This window comes from Mytilus edulis, chromosome 8 (genome assembly GCF_963676685.1).
Source record: "Mytilus edulis chromosome 8, xbMytEdul2.2, whole genome shotgun sequence".
NCBI lineage: Eukaryota > Metazoa > Mollusca > Bivalvia > Mytilida > Mytilidae > Mytilus > Mytilus edulis.
This window is the reverse complement of record NC_092351.1, coordinates 44,817,514-44,843,950: the sequence shown is the minus strand read 5'-3', so window position 1 is coordinate 44,843,950 and position 26,437 is coordinate 44,817,514. Positions and strand designations below refer to the sequence as shown.

The following is a 26,437-nucleotide window of genomic DNA, read 5'->3' as shown; positions in this document are numbered from 1 at the left end:
GGCGAAAAACATAAATATTTGCCGGTTGTTATTTATAGATTGATCACATGACGTTACAAGATGGAGGAGGTGGATAAAATTGTTATTCACTCTCTAAATGTGATCGGATGGTAAAAACAACCTTTAACACTGTCTATACTATCCCCAATTCGTCTTCATTTCAAACTATATTTAGCAATTCTAATTGCGTTGTCTAGTTATCCAATTTTACATTTAAATGAAATATTACAAAGTCAAAGTGTTCTACTGTTCTATACAACACCTCTGTGACATGGTGAGAAAGCACTTTTTATAGGGGAAAATTGTGTGACATTACAATTTTTTAATCTTTAAATATAAGGCTGGGTGGCAGGTTCTGCAATTATGTATAATAAATATCCATGACGTAGTGAAACACCATTTCTAAATTGGTCTATTGTGTCTATATATATCCTAATCAAACTGAATTAACATGCATGAACTATTTGCTACTGGACATCAAATGAACATCAATTAATTAATTGCTATCAACATGCATTCATACATAAGCCACTGATACAGCATTACACATCACAATTTACAAATAACTTTAAACATCAAAAAGACGATTATGTCATAAAATCTATTTGGACAACCATGGGAAAAAATATAACACCATGGTTCTTTAAGGAACACTGATAAAACACCATGGTTCTTTAAAGAACACTGATAAACACCTCTATCGGTGTATTTTACAAACATGGCATATTCCTTTCAAAAATTACAATTCATGTTTCTATTCTGTCATTTTCCTGCTTTTAGTGATTTGGACGAAGACATCCAGAGTTTGAGACAGTTTAGTACAGAATTAATTGTGTCGTCTGCTATACGTTGTCTCAAAGTAATTAACAATGAAGTCGACCTTCCAAACTCCCTACCAAGTGGAATGTCTGCTAGATTCAGAACAGGAACCAGTTTGGCATCTATTATACAGGTATACATGCTTTAGGGGCCAGCTGAAGGACGCCTCCGGGTGCGGGAATTTCTCGCTACATTGAAGACCTGTTGGTGACCCTCTGCTGTTGTTTTTTATTTGGTCGGGTTGTTGTCTCTTTGACACATTCCCCATTTCCATTCTCAATTTTATTCTATTACTGGGAGTGGAAAAAAAAGACGTCATCACATATTTGACACAAGAAAATCAGATGTCTTTTTTTTGTTTAATTGAGTTTTTTTTTCTCCTTTTAGTTTTATTTGTGCTATACATTTAGAGGGGAAATAAAAATGAAGGCAATCACTTCAACATAGAAATCAAATTAAAGCTTTGTAATAGTGTCTTTTTTTATCAGATTTATTAAAGTACTCAAAATATCAAATTTGTGCTTGTCATTATATCAAACTCATAATCAAAGCCAAATAACTTTCAAGCATTTTCATCTAGAGTTACTGGTCTTTCTCTTTTAAATTTTTATCAGTTGTTTGTTTGATGTAGCCTTTTTTAGGGAAATACTTTTTTCTTTCTTTCCAGGAACTTGGATACAAAGGAGAAATTGGTTACCAGACATTTTTATATTCCAATGAAACAGAAATTAGAAAAGTGTTCATGTTTCTCATTGATAAACTGCCTAAAGATAAAGTTGAAACAGAAGAGGAACCATTAGGTTTGATATTATATTGATTGATTTAGTCAGGTTTCTCGCTTAGGTGAGCCCATGAGTCCTGGACAAAATCTGTTTGGACTCATCATTTTCAAAACTTGTGAATCAAAAGATGCATTAAAATTATAAAATGTTGCACCAACTGAGCACATATATCAATTTATAGCAAAAGTTAAAAAATAATTAATAAAATTAAAATTTGATGTCATTTCCTTGCCCTTTTTTGTCATGTAGACTTTTATTATATATAGATATAATATCATAAATCAATAAAACTTCATCTTCTCACTTCTAGACTCACCATGGCCAAAATGTACGAATTACTGGACTTTAAAATTCTTAGTGAGAAAACCTGACTGCCTGATATTAGAGGGTCTGGATGAGGTTTACAGATAAGAGAACAAAGGGCTTGATGTGCAAAATATAGAACAAATATAATAAGAGATAAATGGAATGATACCCCCAATCTAGAACCTAATTTTTAAAAAAATATCCATTCTCATTCAAACATCATGACATTAAATATTTTGTGAACAGAATGTTCATATCAAAATTTCAGAGAATTAAAAGTTTTAGTTTTCAGTAAAAAATTTGTTGGACCTAGTAAACGTCCAGTGAACAATCAAGCCATCTTTTAATTACAATATTGAATTACCACGGTTTACAAAGCCATCTTTTAATTACAATATTGAATTACCACGGTTTACAAAGCCATCTTTAAATTACAATATTGAATAACCACGGTTTACAAAGCCATCTTTTAAATACAATATTGAATTACCACGGTTTACAAAGCCATCTTTTAAATACAATATTGAATTACCACGGTTTACAAAGCCATCTTTAAATTACAATATTGAATTACCACGGTTTACAAAGCCATCTTTTAAATACAATATTGAATTACCACGGTTTACAAAGCCATCTTTAAATTACAATATTGAATTACCACTGTTTACAAAGCCATCTTTAAATTACAATATTGAATTACCACGGTTTACAAAGCCATCTTTTAAATACAATATTGAATTACCACGGTTTACAAAGCCATCTTTAAATACAATATTGAATTACCACGGTTTACAAAGCCATCTTTAAATACAATATTGAATTACCACGGTTTACAAAGCCATCTTTAAATTACAATATTGAATTACCACGGTTTACAAAGCCATCTTTAAATTACAATATTGAATTACCACGGTTTACAAAGCCATCTTTTAAATACAATATTGAATTACCACGGTTTACAAAGCCATCTTTAAATTACAATATTGAATTACCACGGTTTACAAAGCCATCTTTTAAATACAATATTGAATTACCACGGTTTACAAAGCCATCTTTAAATTACAATATTGAATTACCACGGTTTACAAAGCCATCTTTAAATTACAATATTGAATTACCACGGTTTACAAAGCCATCTTTAAATTACAATATTGAATTACCACGGTTTACAAAGCCATCTTTAAATTACAATATTGAATTACCACGGTTTACAAAGCCATCTTTAAATTACAATATTGAATTACCACGGTTTACAAAGCCATCTTTAAATTACAATATTGAATTACCACGGTTTACAAAGCCATCTTTAAATTACAATATTGAATTACCACGGTTTACAAAGCCATCTTTAAATTACAATATTGAATTACCACGGTTTACAAAGCCATCTTTTAAATACAATATTGAATTACCACGGTTTACAAAGCCATCTTTTAAATACAATATTGAATTACCACGGTTTACAAAGCCATCTTTAAATTACAATATTGAATTACCACGGTTTACAAAGCCATCTTTAAATTACAATATTGAATTACCACGGTTTACAAAGCCATCTTTAAATTACAATATTGAATTACCACGGTTTACAAAGCCATCTTTAAATTACAATATTGAATTACCACGGTTTACAACTTTTTTTTTTATCCTTTTGCCACTTGCTGATATAAGTAATTTTTTTACACTTTTTAACACAAGTTGTTTCTTTTTGCCAATTGTAGTCTGTTTCTCAACTGGACCAAAAGGCTGTTGCCTGAAATTTTGAGAGAGGTTTCCAGTTATTTTAATGAATTTACTATGAACATGATTTTTTAAAGCTTCTGAAAAGATTAAATGTAAAAAAGTGTTAAAAAACTGATCACATAAATTAGGCACAGCTTGTTAATGAAAATGGTATGACACATTTAAAGGGAACTCTTTCAAACGAATCTGTAAATTCAGGATACAATTATGGAATTGGCAAAAAGACCATTCTCAATATTATGTTCTATAAAAATATTTCCAGTTCTCTTAATATATATACATGTATTATATAAATAGAAATTGGTAATTTTATTATTTCTTGTGTTTAGGTGCTTCTGCATTATTGCAAAGAACAATATCTGCCTCCGTAGCAAGATATCTCGACTCTCCGTGGGTGCCTCCATATTTAAAGAGCAAAAATATAACATGGAGAGGAAAACCTCCAGTGTGGCAAAAAGAGGTAAGGATTATTTGGACTGTATTGTACGACATGTATGACATATGTTTTTATAATTGGCTGTTATAAACATTTTCACATTTAGGTTGAAAACCACAATTGCGATGTCTGTATTTTAAGAGATCCTTTTATGTGTATCTCATGAGATTTCATGAAACAGGCCTTATTAAAAACCAATTCATGCGAGCATACTTTCTACTTGTGTCAAAAAGTGATTTATGATGGAAAGTTAACATTTAGTATATAGCTTTTTTTCTGAATTTATTTGCTTTATTAACTTGTTTGACATTATTATCTTATTATGCAAATCTTAAAATGTATTTTTGTGCATGTCTTGTGTATATGATATGATGTAGTTGATTAAGACAAAAACACTTAATCATTTGATTTGTAGTTTCTTTATTATAAAAGGATTCCTAAAAAATAAACAAATTTTGCATTTGCAACAACCTGTTGTTTTTAAAAGGTTCCTGATATCATCAATTTTTTTTTATTACCCTGTGTTTTAATATTTTTTTTTAGGGTGCTTTATCTGCTTGTAAATATCATTCCTGCCATGTAAGGTCTCCACATGGTATGGGGGACCTAACTAAGAAAATATCAAAAGGTAAGATAAAAAATCATTGTCAAGGAAACCTAACAACAATAAAATTCAAAAGGTTAGATCCAATATCATGGAATATGATCAAGATTTTAAGTGATTGCAATATTGAAATAAGAGGATACAGAGATTATGTACATGACACAAATGTAAAGTTTATAACATTTCATGCAACACTTTATATGTCAAAATATGTTTAGTTTAAAGTGGTTCTAATACTACAGGGAGATAACTCTGTAAAAAGCTGCTGAATGTTTACATCAAGTTGTTAAGGAAGTATTAAGCTTCTCGATGATCAAAGTTGGTGTTTGTCAAACTGCTATATATCCAATGAAATTTTTTCTGTCGATAAAGTGTGTGATTCTTATTTCTGTAATTTTTATATATTTGTCAATGGTCGAAGTTAGTATTTTGTCAAAATTTTATGACAATTAAATGAGCCATATTAATTTTAATCAAGAAGTTTGGTACCTCCTTAAGTCTACTATAAGTTTTACTTACAAAAATGTAACATTTGATTGTAGAAGTAAGATCCTATTATTCTGAAAGTCTTCCATACATTACCAATCAAACTATACATCACTATGATACAGTGCCATCTGTCATGGAGGACTTGGCCTCAGAACTAACTGCACAACAAGAATGGGAAAATGAATGGAATACAATTGGTCTTCCTTCAAGACTCTCAGAACAGGTACTTTACAATCCTTTAAGAGATTTTAGAGAGTATCAAATTTTGTTAAACAAAGATTCAGTCTTACTTTACTCACATGTCATATTTGTCATATCCCCGGTCTTAGTCCGAATGGGGCGAGTTTTATGGAAATTTCGGGTACAAAGTGTAACGCGAAAACAACGTTTTTTTCATTATCTAAAAAAGTTTTAATGAAATTTGGAAATTTTACATATTTTTTACAGGGTGTAGGGTACTTTGGTAGAACCCTACAGGTAGTCAAATATAAGACGTTTTTAATACGAAGACAGAGAAACTGAATTGAGTCAAATTTGGCGCTCAATGTTGTGAGCGTTACGCCATAGATGGTGTGACGTCAACGTGGGTAATTTGCATAGCTAGGTCAGTAGTCCCATTCCTTAAAAATGTGGCAGTCAAGTGATGCATTTAATGAAATGAGTGTAAATGATCGGCATAATAGGACAAAATCGTAAATGAATTAAATATTTAATTACAAACATCATGGATAATCTACAGAATTCAATATTTCACAAGGAGCAATCATGGAACTAAGGAAAACTTGCGTGAAGTTCCCCGGGATAATGGTTAGCAACGTCCGGGGATATGGGTTAGCAACACCCAGGGGCTATGGGTTTTGTAACGACGTGCGATAACCAATCAAAATCCTAGATATATACTAAGCCGGGGATAATTGGTTTTGTGTAGTCCATATTTGGTTTATATATTAGTTTTAGAGATGATTGTTCTCTGGATTCATTGTGACCATACATGTCATACATGTACATGTGTTTGTGAAATAGAACTTTATGAATTTGAAAAGAAGTTTTATTATTTATGCCAAAGTAAAGCATAAAACCTTGAGGCTTTATTACCCATGAACATGTACTTCACATTTATTTCACCCTCTTGCTATTTTTTATAAAAAAAGGGGGAAACATAATGACTCTGATCGACTCTGATTAAAGTGGAAACCTGACTAGCTCCAAAGTTATATAAATTTTTAGTAAATATGTTTCGCTTTTCAAGTTCATTTTACTTTTCAATTTAGGAATACAGAGCCAGGAAAAGACAAAGAATACAGAAAAGGTTGAAAGACAATTTAAGGTCAGATGTCCAGAGGAGTGGTGATTTAACTTCATCAAAATCTGCCATGGACCTACAACAGATGATAGATGCAATGGGTAACAGATCATCTGGTTCTGCAAAAACTAAAGGGTCAAGGTTTACACATACTGAACAACTTATTTATGGAAAGGTATGCTATTTAAAAATGACATTTATACTGTTATGTAAGACAGTGATCTGGAAGGTTTTTTTCACTATGGGCCCAGGGCCCCTCAAAAATAAATTCAATGGGCCATTTTAAAAAATAATGGGCCATGTTGACAAATGAGTGGGCCATTTGAATTGACTTCTGTAAAAAAAATAAAAAGTATCATTATTTTTTGGCAAAGAGGTGTTGGTACTTACCTATATGATTTTAAATAATATCATGGATATTGTTCCTGTGATTCTGTAATTTCAATGAATATACAATAACTTCTTCCAAAACGGACAATATTAAAGATAAGCTGTATTTACAATGTTTAAACTGGTACTGTTGCCTTGGCTTGTTCATGTTCATGGTTGGTTTTTTTTAACATTAAATTTGGATCTTCGTCGATACCATACTTATTCCAGTATTAGAGGACATTTCAGGCACTTCCTCTGCACTTCTTGTATTATTATTATAACTTCATCACGATGACAAGATTAACAGTAGAGAGTACCTTTAATTGATAGAAGAAAGCAATAATTCGCTGAAGTCATGTTAACAAAATGTCAAAACGAACCAAAGACCAAAAAATGACAAGGACAGTTAAGCGCCTTTTATGGAGACAAAAACTATATTCATAAAAAGGCTTCGGGGGTTTTCAATCGAAATAATAGCAATCTAAACTAAATTGTTATATTATTATTAGAGTAAAATCTCCTTTGTAATAGCCAAATTTCACAAATTTAAAGTTGTTTATAAAAAATTATATCATGAATGATGGTAAATTACGTTTTTTTGGGTTATCAGTTAGACCGCATGGTTCTATTATTACCATAGGAAAACACCTTAGACGTTAAACCGCATGGTTCTATTTCCATAGGAAAACATCGGAGACGTCCCAAAAATATATAGGTGCTCCTATGATTGGAGGAACATTATACAGTTGTGTACACACACATGGCGGCACGGAACACGATCGGAAATCCATTTGACGATATCTAAACGTTCGAAATGATGTGAAAAATATCGTGCGCCACGTGGGCGCTTACATTTGTCACTCTATGCGCCATTTCTGGTCAATATGCGCTATAGGCGCAGGGCGCACATCCTTCCCGATCACTGTGTAAGATAGATAAGTTTACTTTTTTTAAATGTATTTTTTTCTAAATCATTTCTTAATAATTAAAGTTGTTTCAGTTGTGTCTAGATGTTCTTTCTATTTATAATTGACAGTTTGATTTGTAGCTGACCATTAAAAAGTTAATGAGTTATCTCCCTTCTTTTTCATGATGTTACTTTATTTATTTCCCTGAAAATTAGAATAAAGTCACAACTTTATTATTCACAATGGAATTTCAGTTATATGTATATATTTCTCTAATTCTACAGAAATTTATCCCTTTCCGAACCCATTGTATAAAAAAATTTAACCAACGTGTGGTTGCTGGTGATCTCAAAAGATCATTGGATGATTTTAAGGGTCATGACCTTTTTAGCCAACTGGATGAATCAAAATATGCCAACAGGTGTTGATGAAATTGACAACTTCGTGCAATGTGAAAGGCACTCCAAGGGGATTTTCGGTTAACAAAAAAAGAAAATGTATTGTTTAATCATTAGAGAAACAGATTCTTACATAGTTACTCGTGGATTATCGGATTTATCCAATCTCGATAGTTAAATTATAAATTTTAAAGTCCTCGCCGAGGCGGCTTGGACTTTAAAATTGATAATTTAACTATCTCGATTGGATAAATCCGATAATCCACTGGTATCAATGTAAGAATCTATATATATATTTTGTAGTAATTAATGTCTTTAAACCTTAACTTATGATCCTTGGCTTCAATATAGAAATATATGTTTGATAAAACAATTGTACACCCATATTATGAAGCTACAAAAGATTCATTGATTTTGAACATTTCATAGTAAAAAAAAAACAGAAAATCTAAAGAATTATTCAACAATAAAATTTTATCCTTTTAGATACTCAACAAGAACTGTTATTATAGGGTTACAGTTGTTGTCTTGTAAACAAGTGCTATCTTTATTTTTATTTTTATCCAATAAGACTGCCACCGTACAATGAAACTTGCAATTATCAACTTATCAAACACCTAATTGCTATTCTGAATTGTGATTTTCAGGATGAAGAGAAGACTTTATCACAGATACAGAAACCTGATATAGATAAAGGTCATACAGAGGAGGTAAGAAACTAACGGGGAATATTAGAATAGAGCAGGTATCAGTGGTATAAATAGAAATTGGTAATTTTATTATTTCTTGGTACTCTAGGTATATATGTTTGCAATTTTGTACAGGCTAAAACCATGTTTAAGAAATATTTTGTACATGTTATAACAAGTATGAGGTACTTTTGGTACATGTTATAAATTGTATTTTTGCATTGTACAAATTATAACCTGTACAAAACTTTTGTACAGTTATAACCTGTACAATATTGCAACTTGTACATGACATATATATCACTACATAAAGTGTTTAAATAATATAGAGAGTGGAAATTTGGAATTTGTCATAGATGCAACAACCCAAACAGAATACAGCCAAAGGCCACCAATGGGTCTTTAACACAGAAAATCCCACACTTTGAGGCGGGCTTCAGCTGGGCTCTAAACAAAAATGTGTACTAGTTCAGTGAAAATGGAAGTACACTAATCTTCAGAACATATAAATGAGCTTAAATGTAAAAATATTTCAAAATTAAGATTCAAATTGGAAACTAAACAACATTTGAAGTGGAACTGTTAAATGGTCTGCATTAACCATAAATGATCAGGCTTTCTGAAATGTATACATTATAATGAAATTACTTTATTATTGTTGATTCCTATTAAATGGTGAATCTTCTGATAAAATGGTGAATCTTCTGATAAAATGGTGAATCTTCTGATAAAACAGTGAATCTTCTGATAAAATGGTGAATTTAGATATAAGTTTCTTGTCGAAGTTCTTGGACTATGTGTTGTCTTGATTGTTTGTACTCCCATCATTGTCTGTTTGTACTTGGAATAATCATGTTTTAACTGATGTGCAAATACTACTTCAATATACCTCATTTGAATTCCATCTACTCTCATCTTTATTGTAATATTTAGCTTTATTAACCAATGATAGACAGATAATGTTCTTTAATTTCAGGAACTCCAAAAAGAAAGAGAAGAGGATATAGAAAATATAAAAACAGAATATAACAATTTAATATCAAAAATAGACAATTTAGAACTTGAATCTAAAAAACTTACAGCTTCAATGAAACAAATGGAAGATCAAATGTCAACACTATTACAACAGAACCAAGATAAAGAAGAGTCTTATAAAGTCAAGAAACGCACACTTGATTTGTTACCTGATGCTGAAAATAATATTACTAAAATACAGGTAAAGAAATGAAAAACAGAATTAATGCCTGTAGGGAACTGACGCTAAAATAGCATAGATCATGGCAAGAACAAGTAATTTCTTCAATGACAATGAAATGTATTCCCCAGCTTTAACCACACTCTGAAATAAGAAATTAAACCACACAAAAAAAAACACCATAGTTTAAATGCACCATAAAATACTGCTTTTACCATAAATTTATCAGATTGATAATCTTTTATGTAATTTATACAAGCATGACGTGAAAAACAATGTCAATAAGTAAGTTAATGTTACCATTTCACAAAGTTTAAGCTCTTTAATTTTAAACCAGATTTTTATATTTTTAACAGTCAGTTGTAGATAGTAGTGCACAACGACTGGTAACCTTAGCTAATCAATGGGAGAAACACAGAGCACCATTGATAGAACAGTACAGGGAACTTAAAGATCTTAACTCAAAGAAAGAGGTAAATTCATTGTAAATAGAGATGTTAATAAACTTTTTCATTTGGAAAGAGATGAAACTTATAAACATTCATTTGAGTGCATAAATCTACATTTATAATATCTTATGGGTTGTCAATTGCATGCCACAACTATTTGCTATTTTATTGATTGATATTAAGTCAATTATCATTAATTCTGTTTAAGAGTGATACATCGTGGATAATTGTAAATGCGGAGTACTAAATATTGCTTTTTCATTGTTAAAGGTAAACCAAGAATTCAAGTGTACAAGAAAATGCAAATTTTCCAATGAACTTGCATAAATAATTTGTCATAATAACAGACTCAAAATTTCAGGTGAAAAACATGTCTTTTAATCCATAGAATTCGGTAACCATAAAAATAAAGGAATCTGCAGTATGATTTGAGCTACGTCGGATAAAAATCGACCTTATGCAAGTGAACGTGAATATGTACATGCACAATAGTCTGATTTATTTTGGAGAATTCATTAACGAAATTTAATGAAATAAAAGATGAAGTTTTGTCTGTTTTTAGCATTTGATTAACAATTAAAATTGCAAACGGTCACAGACTTTCCGTTGAATTTGTTTTTAAAACTTAAATAGGTTAACAGATGCCTTTTATGTTGATTTGCATAAGGTTGATTTCTATCCGACGCAGCTCATTTGTTGATTTATACATATGTATGTACAATGCTTGAATTAAAAGAACATACTCTATGATGAAAATTTAATTATTTGAAGGGACCATTATTGAAATTATTGATATGTACTGAATTACTTTTTAGTCTGAAGCAGAGAAGAAGTTAGAAGAGATAAAAGCATTCCGATCAAAAATGAAAGAAGTAGCAGATGATGCTAGACAGAAAGAAGAGTTACAAAAACAATTGGTCAGTGCTTGTACCTCATCAGGAGCAGATTAGGGGTTCAAGAAAAGGAGTTCCATAATTGTACATAATTGTGAAACAACAAAAAACCATAATTTTTAAGAAGTTTCAGCCATGAAAAAGTACATAAAGCATGCCTTTATCTACCATTGTTTAAAATCAAAGATTAAACTACCTAAAAATAATACATGTATACAAAAAATGGCATCTGAATAAAATTTATATTTTTTTAAAGTTAACTGTTTTATCTAATTGTTTTTGTATTTATAGATAGCAGAATATGAGAGAATGACAAAAGATGTCAACAGGTCAGCTTATACAAAACGAATCATGGAGATTGTGTCAAATATCAAAAAACAAAAAGACGGCATTAACCAGGTATAAAGTCTAAAATACATTTAAGGAATGACTGTAATATTTTTTCTGTCTATGAAGAAATAACATAAAAAAATTGGTGCACACTGAATAACGCGCGTAGTGGGTTATTTAACAGTGTGCACCACATTTTTTAAGTTATTTCGAATAGACAGAAAAAATATTACAATCATTTCGTATAATTTAATTCTAAATTCCATTTTAAACCGTAGAACACCATGAAAAAACGTTGATGACGTCACGGTCACATGACTAAATTATGTCTATGGGATCATAACAAAATAACATCAGCCAATCAGAAGACGTGTTACATTCAAAATTAAATTATTAGTTAATGGTATAAAGTACAGTATGTTGCTCATCACATATGCATTGCAGGTGCTTTTTAAATCGAATAGGTGTTAAATGCCTTATCTGTGGCTTAAACAAAGTTTATTTACCCTCATCTGTTTGAATGGATGAAGTCCACTTTATTTTCAGACGTTTGTAAAGGTCAATATTTTTTTGGAAAAAAAAACCATTTATATTCTATGGTTGCAGTCTCTTTTTATGATACATTAAAGGGTTATCAACTTTCATGGGTTTGACCTATAACATATTTCAATGAATAAAGGTTCATTTAAAAATAAATCTTATACATATATAATATATATATGTAAACTGTATTTATTTCATTGTTATTGAAGAAATTATTCTTTGAAATATTGTGCTTATTTTAAACATTATTGAGACATTAACTTAACATCACAAATTTAACAAACATAAACTGATTTTGAGATGTAGGACAGGAATAAAAGTGTTTGTTAGGATTTTGGGTAAAGAATTAACACACTTAATATACTATTTTCCATTAATCCCTTCTGCAGAACCTATATCTATGTTATCTTCTTATGGTCCGAGTACACAGTTATCGTCCTTTGATTTTCGTTGTCCACGAATATAGTCCTTAGTGTGGACAGTGTGTTACTTGCCAATTTTTGTTATACCCCTTCCAAATTTATTTCTCCATGTTTTATGCCTCATATAGCAAGTTGGGGGGTGAAATGACACTGTAAAAAAAGTTGGGTCATAAATATTAATGTAAAGTAGTGATTAGGTCCAGCTGAAAAAGGTCAAAAATTAGCACTTCGGAAGCTGTCAAAAGATTTCAAGACCCCCTTAACATAAGATTGTCCATATTTTGAGTTAGAGCTGATGAAGTTTTCTATAATTTTGATATAATTTGTCCCAAAAGTAGTACAACACACTGTAAAAATATTATTGAGAAAGCGCAGGTGGGTTTTTTTTAATTTTCATTTATTGTCTAAAAGAAATGCACTACGAAATAACTGTGTACTCGGACCTAAGAGGTGAAATCAGGAAATATAGAATCTGTACTTTGGCAACTTCCCTGAATGATTTGATGGTGCCAATTTGTCAAATAGCATAAAACTAAAGGATTTAAACTTTTATTTGATAGAATTTCTGCAAAAATGACCAATTTTGGCATTATATGGTCAAAATAAGCATTTCATAGCTTTTTCAATTTTGATGCATAAGTGGCATTCTGACTTTCTATCTGACATGTTTTCATGTGTCAATTTTTGTGTTTCTATGCTTTAATCCAGTTTTATTACTCATTTGTGAACTCTGAATCTACAGAAAAGAAGATTATCTCAGAAAATATGAGCAAAATGTGTTGTATAAATGACCCTCGTCTAACGCCCTGTTTGGATCAAGTTAAATGTGAGGAGCATGGCACATAAAAGTTGAAGTCCATAATAAATACCTCAATAAATTTGTATAAAAAGCACTTAACAATGTCTTTTGTACCTGTTTCATTTCACATAATATCTTTCTTTACCTCTGTAGGATAGCATGTGGTTCAAATATAAGCCTGTTGAGACTAAAATTGCATGCAAGTTTTTCACTAAAAAGTGAAAAATCTTTGTATCAGACCATACTGTCTACTAAAAAAGTTGAATGTAAGAGCCTTTTTGTGCTCAGATTTATTGTATCATGTCACCTGAGTATAGAAATGATAGAAAAGACACAAATTTTTATTTCCTATAGCTTCAATATGCATTTTTAAATGTAAATATGTGCTACGGCCTAAATTGACCCTAAATTAATTTTAGTCTTACTTGGCCTAAGACCCTTTTAAACTAATATGATATGTTATTTGTAAGTTTTCTTTCCATTTAAAGTACATTAAGTACATATGTAAGGATTATTTATAATCAAAAAGCTTCACAAACTTAAAATTGCTGGAAAATATTACATCTTCATGTAAGGCCCGCTTCATTGGAAAACCTCCATTTTTAGGCACAGGCTCATATAAATTTGACTTTTGAAAAATTATGCTAAGTCTGATATAACAAATGAGTACTCTATTGCTTTAAATACATGATATATTATATATTAAGGCATTTTAAAAGTATTTTTTTGCAATATTTAAATTTTATAAGCCCCAAATGTTGATAGTTGAAATTTCTCAATTTTAACGTCTAAATTTAACACGCAAAGTTGAATATAGAATTAATCATATTGTCTATAATATATATCCTATTGCTATGAAACTTTGTAAGCAGTCTTGTAATATATTAAGCTTTAGTCATACCAAGTTTTATTAAGATTGGTCAACTTTTTCTATCCTATTAGGTCCGAGTACACAGTTATCGTCCTTTGATTTTCGTTGTCCACGAATATAGTCCTTAGTGTGGACAGTGTGTTACTTGCCAATTTTTGTTATACCCCTTCCAAATTTATTTCTCCATGTTTTATGCCTCATATAGCAAGTTGGGGGGTGAAATGACACTGTAAAAAAAGTTGGGTCATAAATATTAATGTAAAGTAGTGATTAGGTCCAGCTGAAAAAGGTCAAAAATTAGCACTTCGGAAGCTGTCAAAAGATTTCAAGACCCCCTTAACATAAGATTGTCCATATTTTGAGTTAGAGCTGATGAAGTTTTCTATAATTTTGATATAATTTGTCCCAAAAGTAGTACAACACACTGTAAAAATATTATTGAGAAAGCGCAGGTGGGTTTTTTTTAATTTTCATTTATTGTCTAAAAGAAATGCACTACGAAATAACTGTGTACTCGGACCTTATGCAATAAATCCCATTGAAAAAAAAAGACCACTTTTGAGTTTGTCCTTTACCGGAAAAAACTCGTCAAATATGCGTGCCTTTATGATGTCATTTACCAGATAGAGGGGAATGCCTGTATCCCTGCACTATTAAGGTTCATCAAGTGTCTTAGTGATCGTCATTGTGCAGGATAAACTAGAAATAATATTTGTTCTGTAGGTACTTTATCACAAATCCCTAATGACAGCAATGCTGATTGTCAATTATGAGAATTCAATTTGCCGAATAATTCAGCAATATTAGCATCCTAGTTTTCCAACCACTCGCTGAACATTGGAACGGAAGTGACGATGCTACTAAATGCACAAGTGATGTTCACTAGAACCAAAGTTTTTGATGGAAATGCATTGAACTCGAAAGTTGTCTATTGGGTTACATTGACCTACATTTTAATTTTGCTTGACTTTGATAAAAAAAATGTTTGGGTAATATTAATTGATTTTTTATTTCCTACTGATGTATTTTTTTTATGCTATAGACCACATATTAGATAAGTATATAATACACAGTTGGAATTTAACAAATAAGTTAGTATATGTCCTTCATGTTTCTACCTCTCCCAAATTGTTAGGAAGACTATCATTATTATTATGTTTATTCCTAGGTATTGGTAGACACCAGATCAGTACAGAAAGAAATCAACATGTTATCTGGTAAACTGGATCGAACATTTACTGTTACAGATGAACTTATATTCAGGGTAAGTTTGTTATTATAGTGTTCTGATATTTCATAGTGGGAGATCGCAAATACCCAGACTATGGAACAAGGAAGACTTGAAAATTACAATTTTTAGCTTGATGAATAGTTTATTTTCACACTTATTTAATGTATAAGTAATTATTGCAAATTATAGCAGCTATATATTTAGAAAAATATAATGCCTGATAAGACAATGTAAAACAATTCAAACGAGAAACCTAACGGCCTTATTTATGTAAAAAAATGAACGAAAAACAAATAAGTAACACATAAACAAGGCTTTATGTCAATCTCTGTCAGTGATAATCCAATTATGTTTTAAAAGTTGTTGATTTGTGTTTCTTATTAACAGGATGCTAAAAAGGATGAATCGGTGAAGAAAGCATACAGGAATTTAGCAGCATTACATGAGGTATATCTTTAAAACAAGGACATTTTATTAATAGGATTTTAGCATTACTGGTTATTGACATTTTTAGCTTTTCACTTTTTATGAACCATCTTATTCTCATGGATACTTTATTTTGCATTTAAGGTGGTACCCAACACCTTAACTAAAATTAATTTGGCTTATTTAATTTTCTTAAAATTTTGACAAAGTATTTACTTTGACCCTTTGACAAAAATATAAAAATTTCAAAAAATTTGAACCAATCGTTTAATCAGAAAAATTATACTGGTTATATAGCAGTTTGACAAACACTTATTTTGATCATTGTTATTCCATCTTGAATCTATATTGAAGGTAATATTCCTCTAAACAAACATGGTCATTAACATATATTTATTCACAGAATTTTGAACAGCTTATTCAAACAGTTACACAAACTGGTACCATTATGAGAGAGATAAGAGAATTAGAGGACCAGGTACGAGTCATTTTTTTCTCTATTTAAAACAGTACAGTGTAAAATTGTCCCTCAGAATCTAATTGACTATTGATGAACCAACAGTCACATCATTTGAAAAAAATCTGATTTGTCAATTAGTATATATGTTAATTGTGTTCTTTTGATAAAATTATATCTAATTGTGTTTCTGCAGCTGTTAAAGCTACTTAATAATTATGATTCAAATATGATTTCAACAAAAGTTATGAAAAGTACATATTCTTTACTATTACTGATAGAGAGTCATTCTTCCAGACCATAGGGATATGTCTAAACCAGGTATTAAGTTCAACATTCTATTCAATTAAAAAATAAATCACAAAAAAAACTTGTCTGAGGAAAATTCAAAAACAAAAAGTCCATATAAATCAAATGTCAAAATCAAAAGCTCATCCACATCAAACGAAAAGATAACAACTGTCATATTCCTAATGTAGAAAATGGTGTATTAAACTTGTGTTAGATAAGTCTAGTTTTAAAAATTACAAATGCTGCCTGAAAAAAAAAGTTTTTATATTTTCAAAATTCTATCCTGTCACAATTTTTACAATATTTAGAATATCACAAAATTTATTAAATGAGGAATTTGCAGTTATTTCGGAATGTCTATCATCAATGTGTTCATTTGTTAAATTTCCGTTCTATTTTCTTTTTCAGATTGAACATGAAAGTAAGAGTAAGGTGTTAACCAATCTAGAAAAGATCACGTCTGATTACCAACAAATGAAGAAAGAAAATTCTACAATGGCCACTAAATTTAAACAGCAGAAATCTTGATAGATGATGATTTAGCATACCATGTGCCAAAACAGAAGAGACACAAAGAATCAATGCTTCCATCAATTGAAAGTCCGTAATGGTTGAATAGAATAATACTCTGATGACGTATTGAAAGATTTTTTTTCGCTGAATCATGTCTGCTTTTTAAAAATTTTCTAGACTCTTTGAGAAGCATATTATGAAATAATTTGTGTATTCACTTTCTTATTTGTTATATAATTATATTTACAAAATGAGATATCCACATATCCAACCTGTGTTTATGTTTAGACCATGATTAAAATATTTCTAGATTCCATGTAACTTTATAAACAACTTTTTAACATTAAGCTTGCAAAAGATCTATTTTTAAAGATCTTATTCCAAGTTTCTCCTCCAACATTAATCTAAATTTTTAGTGAAGGAATGGTAAAAGGAAAATTTGAAGAAGAAAAAAACACAAAACAATGAAAGTTAAAAAAAACCAACAGACCAAATTTTCTCACCCAAAAAGGTCTTGTCAATGGTTGCTGAACATGGAATAAAATTACCAAATTACACAGAGTGAAAATTGGCCATTCAAAGTTTGTGTTTTTGTTTAAATGGGAAAACATGAAATACAAAATAAATACATTGTTGAAAGTTACTTAGAATCTAAGAGTATTTTTGTTATCTCCTTATTAGTTATGATTTTAAATCTGATATAATTTACCTATAGTTTGCTTATTTCCCTATTATACCATTGCATTTTGAATGGTTACTTCTTTAGTTTGCATATATTGAAGAGGCATTAGCCATTTTTGCACTCAATATTAAGGAAAAGCCATTTACATGTATATATATACCATGAGCAGTTAGGTCTATCATATGGTATAGTTGTAGTCTGAAGAATAATAATGAAAACTTTCTGTTTGATGTTTATCAAAGTCAATATTAGAAACAGAGGTATTTGGGGTGTTGTTTCAAACTTATTTCACATATAGAAAATTTGTTTTCTTTTACTAAATGTCAGCCACCAATTGTTGTCATCTAAGTGCTGTCTATGATTAAGAGACAGTTTAACTTACTTTTTTTTGGTTGATTATATGGGGAATCATTGAAGCATGACTGGAGTGCCCCCCCTTAGGTCAGTCAGTGGGCCCCCTTTAGGAAAAGTTCTGGATCCGCCACTGCAATCCATGGAAATAGACGTTTTTTACCATCTGTCCATACATTGAGGTTACCTATCCATCACATTGGTGTCTTGACCAGAAGATATAAACCTAGTTGACAGACATTTACCAGCTTTATAAATATCTTTCTGATATCAGTATGACAATTTAGAGGTGTCTAAAGATGTATTCTCTGCCTTTTTGTCATTTCTGTTTTGAAGATATTGTTTTATTTTGTATGCATGCTTGAAGAATATCAGTAGACATATATTCTTTAATATAAGGTCCCACATTATATACCTTACTTAATATGCTTAATACATTGTATTTAATTGTCTTTATTAAATACAATACTCAGTCGATATAAAACGTTTCACCCACCTTAACATAGAAGTAATTGTCATCATTATAACAATACAAATTGTAATCACGTTTCCAATTTTCAAAAATTATTTTATTTTTTGAAACTTGAATAGGTTAGAAGTGTTTATAAAAGATTTTTTTACTTAGTTTTGAAAATTGACATAAGATGCTTTGATAACACTCTGTTGCCTTCTTGGGAAGTTAATTCTTAGAGCACTTACTATTTAAATCCTTGCTTAATTCAGGTTTTACTTAAGATCTATCTTCATTGACATTACAAATAAGTGCTAATGATAACTTTACAGGTATGTCCCTTAAGTGATACTGTGTAAAAAGCAGTTAAGTGCCATATTTGATGGATTATATTAAATTCATATAAAAGCTTTACTATAATAACATGTTATGTGTAGGTCTGAAAACGAATGCCTAATGAAAACTTTGTATGGAAGTTTTTAAGAAACATTTAAGATGTGTGGAATTTTCTTGTAAGCATTGAAATTTGTTATTGCTTATCAAATTTGAAAATGCAAAATAAAGAAAACGTAAAAAATCAAAAGTATAATCTTGAGTGACAGATAAATAATTTTTCAGAAGTTTGGTCATTTTGAAACATTGAAAATGTGAAAAGACTGTTAATGCACTGCCATTTTCACTAATTTATTGTTTTGTATGAAACCATTTTATTACATAAGCATTACCCTTGGAGGAAATAAAAACATGCCTATGATTTGTTATTTGATATCATCATTAAAAATGGTCGCCACATCATTCAAGTAAGAATTCAAATGAGGGTCTGGACAGGGTACACAGAATAGAAAATAATGGAAAAAAGTCAAAATAATGGTTTAAAAAAATAAAGAATAAAGACAAATGGACCAAAATTATGATGAAAAGAGCATACTTTGCTCATTGTTGAAGGCAGTACGGTGACCTATAGTTGTTAATGTCTGTGTCATTTTGGTCTCTTGTGGACAGTTGTCTTATTGGCAATAATACCACATCTTCTTTTTTATATTTGGGGCTAAAATATACTAAAAGACAAAGAATGATTAGCAAAATAAATAAAACATAAAGGAACATTGCCAAATTTTTGTTAAAATACAAAAATGAAGACCCCTCTCCATCTAGACCCTCGTACATAAACACTTTAACAGTGAAAGAAAAATGAAGAGGTCACCAGGATCACTAAATTTAATTCTATCCTTTTTAGTCTATGATGCTACTTTTTGGTGAAGTAGTCATTATAAATAGTACATTGTGTACCACCATTTATATGAGGCATTTTATTGTATAATTAAATCTGGTGCAATATTCATATTTGATTTGTGTATTATTCATGTTTATTGATTTAGAATACTTGTAAAAGGTCACAAACAACATGAACAATATTGTTATTGTTATTGTACAGTTCATCCTTGATTTTAATAAAATGATAGCAATAGTTTTCTTGTTTTTCTCCAAAAAATGTTGTCAAAATTTTACTACTTCATACAAATTTTTTAGTCTTTTTTTTGTACAGATATTGCCTTTTGCTGCTAAATTAAAAATATGAAAAATGAAACCAACTACTCATGCACTGATTGTGTGCCTGACTTATGATAGTATCTTTGTCTGTGGTTGTTATATATCATATCTTAATATCATTTGACATTTGTTGAATAAGTCATAGATGGTAGATTTATCATAGAAAAATATTCAACTGTTTGTCACTGAGACAATTAAGAGTTTCACAAAATTTATGGACATGCTTTTATTGTACACCTGACCATATGCATACAGTTGTATTAGGATTGGCAAATCTCATTGTCATGTAGACTCTTTGGACCTCTCAATCATGGTCTATTAAAGTTGAAACTTTTGCATAGTTTATAATTACATGTATAAGTTAGTGATAAGGTCATTTTATAGGGAAACACTAGTGGTAGGTCAATGATGTTTGGTATGTAGTTGTTTTAGCATTGACACATATCATTTCCATGGATATTATTTGCCCCCCTCCTCAGTCATGATCAGTCATGGTCTATATACTTTGGAACTTTTGCTTATTTTACATGTATGAGTATTTGAATAGGTAGTTTTAATAGGAACCACTTATGATAGGTCAATGATATTTGGTATGCAGTTGTTTAAACAATCACATATCTCATTTCCATGGAGATTGTTTGGCCTTGTACCTTCAGTCATGGTTCAATAACTTCAAATATTTTGAATAACTTACATGTTAAAGTATTGCTATTTTAATTTCAACACTTGCATTCGTTATCAAAGTAACAAAATAGCAAAACATATCTCTGTGTTAACAGTTTTGTATTATTGGTTGGTTGTCTCATTATCCCAAACATTTTATTTATTGTAACAGAAGTTGAAAAATTATAATACAACTAACTTGTCATAGAAAGAAAACATACAGACAGATGTTCATTAAGCCAATACAATATTTTGTGAAAATCTTTGTGATATAACATGTTTTTTCCAAACAATCCAAATTACATTGAAGTAAGCAAATGTTGATGCAGAAATGTCATTTTGTCATTTGGAGGATCTCCGTCAGTTTTGTTATCAAAATTGTTATGCAATCTACCTGATTTGTTAAATTTTCTTTCCAATCAGGCAAAGGAAACTCTAGGTCCAAAAATCAATTGTCACAACAATAAAAATTTTGTTTTGGTGACCTTGAATTTTGACCTGTTGAACTCAAAATCATTAGGTTTTTCCTCCTTTCCTGTGTTTTTATCTGTAAATGTTTCAATTCAATCTAGGAAGTGGCTTTCAAGTTACCATACAGAAATCATTGGTTTATGACAAAGAGAGATGGATGCAGGGACAGACAAATGAAAGCAATTGTAAAAGGATAGACCAACTAAACCAGGCAAAACATTTCATTACTTAGTTTCCCTTGTTTGAATTAAATTGGAGATATAGATATGGAATATGTTTAATTGCTGTCCATTTTGAAGATTGTCAATTGAAGATGTAGGTCATTACATGCCTATTAATTTGAGGGTCAATAGGTCATTGTTCAAGGTCACATTTACTAAAAATAGAATATTGTTAATACATATATGGTTTCCAGATTGCTTCTCGAGTGCTTGATTGAAATGAAACTTACCAATGAATGGTATGAAAACACATACTAATTTTTGAGTCAACAGGAAATAAATCAAGGTCACTGTTACATAAAGGGACAGGAGCTCTTGTAAAAAATCGTTACCAATTCTTGATAGGGATTGATAATAACAGATAGAAGATGTCAAGAAGAGGATGATAGCTATGTAAATTTTGAACTTCATGTAAGATATAGGGAATTGGAAGACACCTATCAAATTTTAGTTCAATATATTATTTGCTTTAGTTTCCTTATAAAATGAGGTGGTGTGTTATGATTTGAGTGCCTGATCGGATTTAATTCTATACATATGAACGTTTTAGTGAACGGATAGATGGATGGCTTATATTGGAAAAGGGAAATAGATAGATTTTGAAGTCAAAAAGTCAACGTTCAAGGTCATTTTTACTTCAAACAGAAGATTTTGAGTGGAGGGAATCCAGATGGTAACTAAAATTCCCCTTGCTTGATTAAAACGAGAGATAATGATAGCTATTGATTCCAGAGTCAATGGAAGATACTAGTATAGGGAAATAGTTATAGGTCAAAGATCAAGGTCATTGTAACGTAGTTTCCTTAATAAACAATTGTACTTTATTACTGGTTTCCTGCTTGTTTCTTGAGATTTCCTGGCATGATGGAAAGAAATTTATACAGATAGACGATACATGATACAGAAAGACGCTTGGTTGGTTTTGGAATCAATAGGATAAAGTTCAATTATGTCATTCTTACTTGTAATAGAATCATTAATGGGGAAAATTCAGATGTTTATTTAGGTCCCCTTGCATGCTTATCAAATTGGAATGGGGCTTCTGCAGATGGAAGCTATAACGAAGATGGCCTTTGTTAGTCTTGTATTATTTTTGATTTTAGTTTCTTGTGTACAATTTGGAGTTAAGTATGGCGTTCATTTTCACTGAACTATTATATATATTTGTTTAGGGGCCAGCTGAAGGACGCCTCCGGGTGCGAGAATTTCTTGCTGCATTGAAGACCTGTTGGTGACCTGCTGTTGTCTTTTCTATGGTCGGGTTGTTGTTTCTTTGACACATTCCCCATTTCCATTCTCAATTTTATTCTATTTTAGAGTAAATGAAAATATATAGGGAATTTGAAAACGTCTTTCAACTTTAGAGGTCAATAGTGACAAAGTTCAAGGTCACTGTTACTGTTGCAAGTTTCTAAAATATATCCTGATGTTAGCTTAGTTTCCCCTGCTGGATTGGAATAAAGGGCTTATGGAAGAATGTGATAACTATCGATTTTTTTAGTCAATGTCCATGGAAGATGCGTATATCATTTAAAGACGTCTCTCTGTGGCGGATCCAGGGGGTTGGAACACCTTTTTTTTGACAATCAATGCGTTTGAATGGGGACATATAGTTGGAACCTCCTCCCCCCTTTTATCCTGGGTTACCCCCCCCCCCTCCCCCCCCCCCCCCGAAATGTCTGGATTCGCCCCTGTCTCTTACTCTGGGGGTTAACCAATTCGAAATTTACAGGTAGACGCTATATGAAAGGAAAGATATGCTTACTGATTATTTAGTCAATAGAACAAAGTCCAAGATCGCTGTTTCTTACAAGATAGAAATCATTGGGAACATAGTTTCAAGATAGTAATCAGATTCCCTTACTTGATTGGAAGGAAGCATGTACAGATAGAAGATACAGAAAAAAGTGTGATAACTATATATATCGTTCTGGGACTCGATATGTTCAATAGTTCCTTAACTGAAAATGGTGCTTTTTGGGAAACGTTAGTTTCCTCAAAATGTAGAAATGTAACTTATTTTTTATTTTATTTTATTTTCACAACATATAGATTGGTTATCCATTCGTTCGATGTGTTTGAGGTTTTGATTTTGTCATTTGATAAGGCACTTTCCTTTTTGAATTTTCCTCGAGTTCAGTATTTTTGGTATTTTGCTTTTTAGCTTAAAGGAAACACCGGTTAAGGTTTTGGGCTTTTTCTGTAAAGTGAGTTTTTTTTGTAAAAGGTATAGGTAACAAAACATTACCCCACCCCCTTGTGGGAAAAATTTGGTTTTTGATGTAGTGAAACATTGAAACATGACTGGAGCGGGTCCCTTCTTAGGCCAACAGTCAATGCCCTTCCCCCTTTATGATTTTATTTTTTGTTCAATCATTAATGAAAGTAAAATAGTGAAATAATAATTCGCTTTTAGCAGCAAGTATGGTTCAATTTTGTCAAAATAAACTAAGATTTTTATAGTTCGTTCTTATGTTGTACTGTTATACCACTGTCCCAGGTTAGGGGGAGGGTTGGGATCCCGCTAAAATGTTTAACCCCGCCACATTATGTATGTGCCTGTCCCAAGTCAGGAGCCTGTAATTCAGTGGTTGTCGTTTGTTTATGTGTTACATATTTTTAGCTCACCTGGCCCAAAGGGCCAAGTAAGCTTTTCTCATCACTTGGCGCCCATCGTCCGGCGCCCATCGTCCGTCGTCCGTCGTCCGTCGTCGTCGTCCGTCGTCGTTAACTTTTACAAAAATCTTCTCCTCTGAAACTACTGGGCCAAATTAATCCAAACTTGGCCACAATTATCATTGGGGTATCTAGTTTAAAAAATGTGTGGCGTGACCTGGCCAACCAACCAAGATGGCCACCATAGCTAAAAATAGAACATAGGGGTAAAATGCAGTTTTTGGCTTATAACTCAAAAACCAAAGCATTTAGAGCAAATCTGACACGGGTAAAATTATTTATCAGGTCAAAATCTATCTGGTCTGAAATTTTCAGATGAATCGGACAACCCGTTGTTGGGTTGCTGCCCCTAAATTGGTAATTTTAAGGAAATTTTACTGTTTTGGGTTATTATCTTGAATATTATTAAAGATAGAGATAAACTTTAAACAGCAATAATGTACAGCAAAGTAAGATTTACAAATAAGTCAACATGACTGAAATGGTCAATTGACCAACTAAGGAGTTATTGTCCTTTATAATGGTCAATTTTTAACAATTTTATAAAATTTGTAAATTTTTACTAACATTTTCCACTGAAACTACTGGGCCAAGTTCATTATAGATAGAGATAACTGTAAGCAGCAAGAATGTTCAGTAAAGTACAAACACATCACCATCACCAAAACACAATTTTGTCATGAATCCATCTGCTTCTTTGTTTAATATTCACATAGACCAAGGTGAGTGACACAGGCTCTTTAGAGCCTCTAGTTTTTTGTTTTCGTTCATTTTTTTTACATAAATAAAACTGTTAGTTTTCTCGTTTGAATTGTTTTACATTGTCTTATCGGGACCTTTTATAGCTGACTATGTGGTATGGGCTTTGCTCATTGTTGAAGGCCGTACGGTGACCTATAGTTGTTAATGTCTGTGTCATTTTGGTCTTTTGTGGATAGTTGTCTCATTGGCAATCATACCACATCTTTTTTTATAAGAAACATTTATGATGAATTATTCACTTGCAACTGAAAATTCGACCTCATTGAATCCGTATTCATGTGAACTTCAGTTAAACCCGCTTAGCTAGAGATGGAAAACGCATGAATTGTGTGTGATCAGTTATTTAAAGGAAAAGAATGTCAACATTAAAAGTGAAACAAAGGTAAATCATTTGATTGACAGATTCGATCCACAAAAAATTCATTCTTATACAGGTAAAAAACAATATACAATCAAATAGACCTAGAAATATCCAATTGCACGATTTCACCTAATCTATTTATATTTATGTTTATGTCCCTTAATTATATTGGCATTGCCGGGAGGTTTACGGAGGTCAACTTGATAGTTAATTAAGTTAGGCTAAAATACACATGAAACGAAACTACATATTACCGACACCATGCATGCCCTGTAAATTGTTTTTTTAAGACTTTCAGTTAAAATTATTTGGATAAATGTTATAGGTGTCAGACCACCAATTACTCCCTCCAATTTAGAACGTATGTAAAAGTAGTCCTACTTTGACACAAAATAGTGCTTTTGATGTCATTGTTTACTTAAACTTACCAACAAATTTGCAGAAATGAAACTTTTGGTGAAAGGGAAATATATTTAGACCATTTTGAACCAAAATTCACTTGTCTATGAGTTTGCATTAAAAATTCAGGATTAATGTGCTACATAGTACACTAATTTAAGATTTCCAGAAAACCGGGAGTTATTTTGGTAGTACCTGTCTTTTCAAAATCAGAAATTGGTCTGACACCTATACATATGAGAATTCGAGTAAAATCGGTGAACATGAACTTGCAGCTTGTGCCCCTTTCAATATAAAAAAAAATACATCTTTATAGAAAATGTAAATAATACACACAAAAAAAATTAAATGTTAAAATTCTTTTTGAATTTTATCGTTTTAGGGCATCAGGAAATATTAGAACCTATTGTGCTGCCATAAACTATAAACAACGTACTTTTGTACTCTTAACATTTATTTTTCGTTTCACTTATTTTATTTGACCGATTTTGTATTATGTATTGACTAGAGCATGTTAACTTCCGGTTATCAATGTTTATGTTTTCCTGCAAATAAAGCAAGTATTTTAAGTTATTGTAAC

The 26,437-nt window shown here is 31.1% G+C and overlaps 1 protein-coding gene across 1 annotated transcript; it reads left to right on the top strand.

The window, feature by feature from the left end:
* The first annotated feature begins 34 nt into the window (after window positions 1-34).
* LOC139485683 (coiled-coil domain-containing protein 22 homolog) lies at window positions 35-20,222 on the top strand. Its single transcript, XM_071270321.1, has 16 exons — window positions 35-110; window positions 781-952; window positions 1,487-1,619; window positions 3,980-4,110; window positions 4,630-4,714; window positions 5,233-5,402; window positions 6,451-6,657; window positions 8,808-8,870; window positions 9,826-10,065; window positions 10,401-10,517; window positions 11,309-11,410; window positions 11,678-11,785; window positions 15,520-15,615; window positions 15,970-16,029; window positions 16,412-16,486; window positions 17,165-20,222. The coding sequence occupies exons 1-16, from the start codon at window positions 61-63 to the stop codon at window positions 17,282-17,284; spliced, it is 1,929 nt and encodes a 642-aa protein (XP_071126422.1). The 5' UTR covers window positions 35-60; the 3' UTR covers window positions 17,285-20,222.
* The last annotated feature ends 6,215 nt before the right edge of the window (window positions 20,223-26,437 follow it).

Bases quoted from the DNA above. Each gene is read 5' to 3' on its own strand.
- LOC139485683 (XM_071270321.1), top strand. From the start codon at position 61: ATGGAGGAGGTGGATAAAATTGTTATTCACTCTCTAAATGTGATCGGA. The intron at 10,066-10,400 runs GTAAAGAAATGA...TATTTTTAACAG, and splicing joins ATAATATTACTAAAATACAG to TCAGTTGTAGATAGTAGTGC. The intron at 11,411-11,677 runs GTCAGTGCTTGT...TTGTATTTATAG, and splicing joins AAGAGTTACAAAAACAATTG to ATAGCAGAATATGAGAGAAT.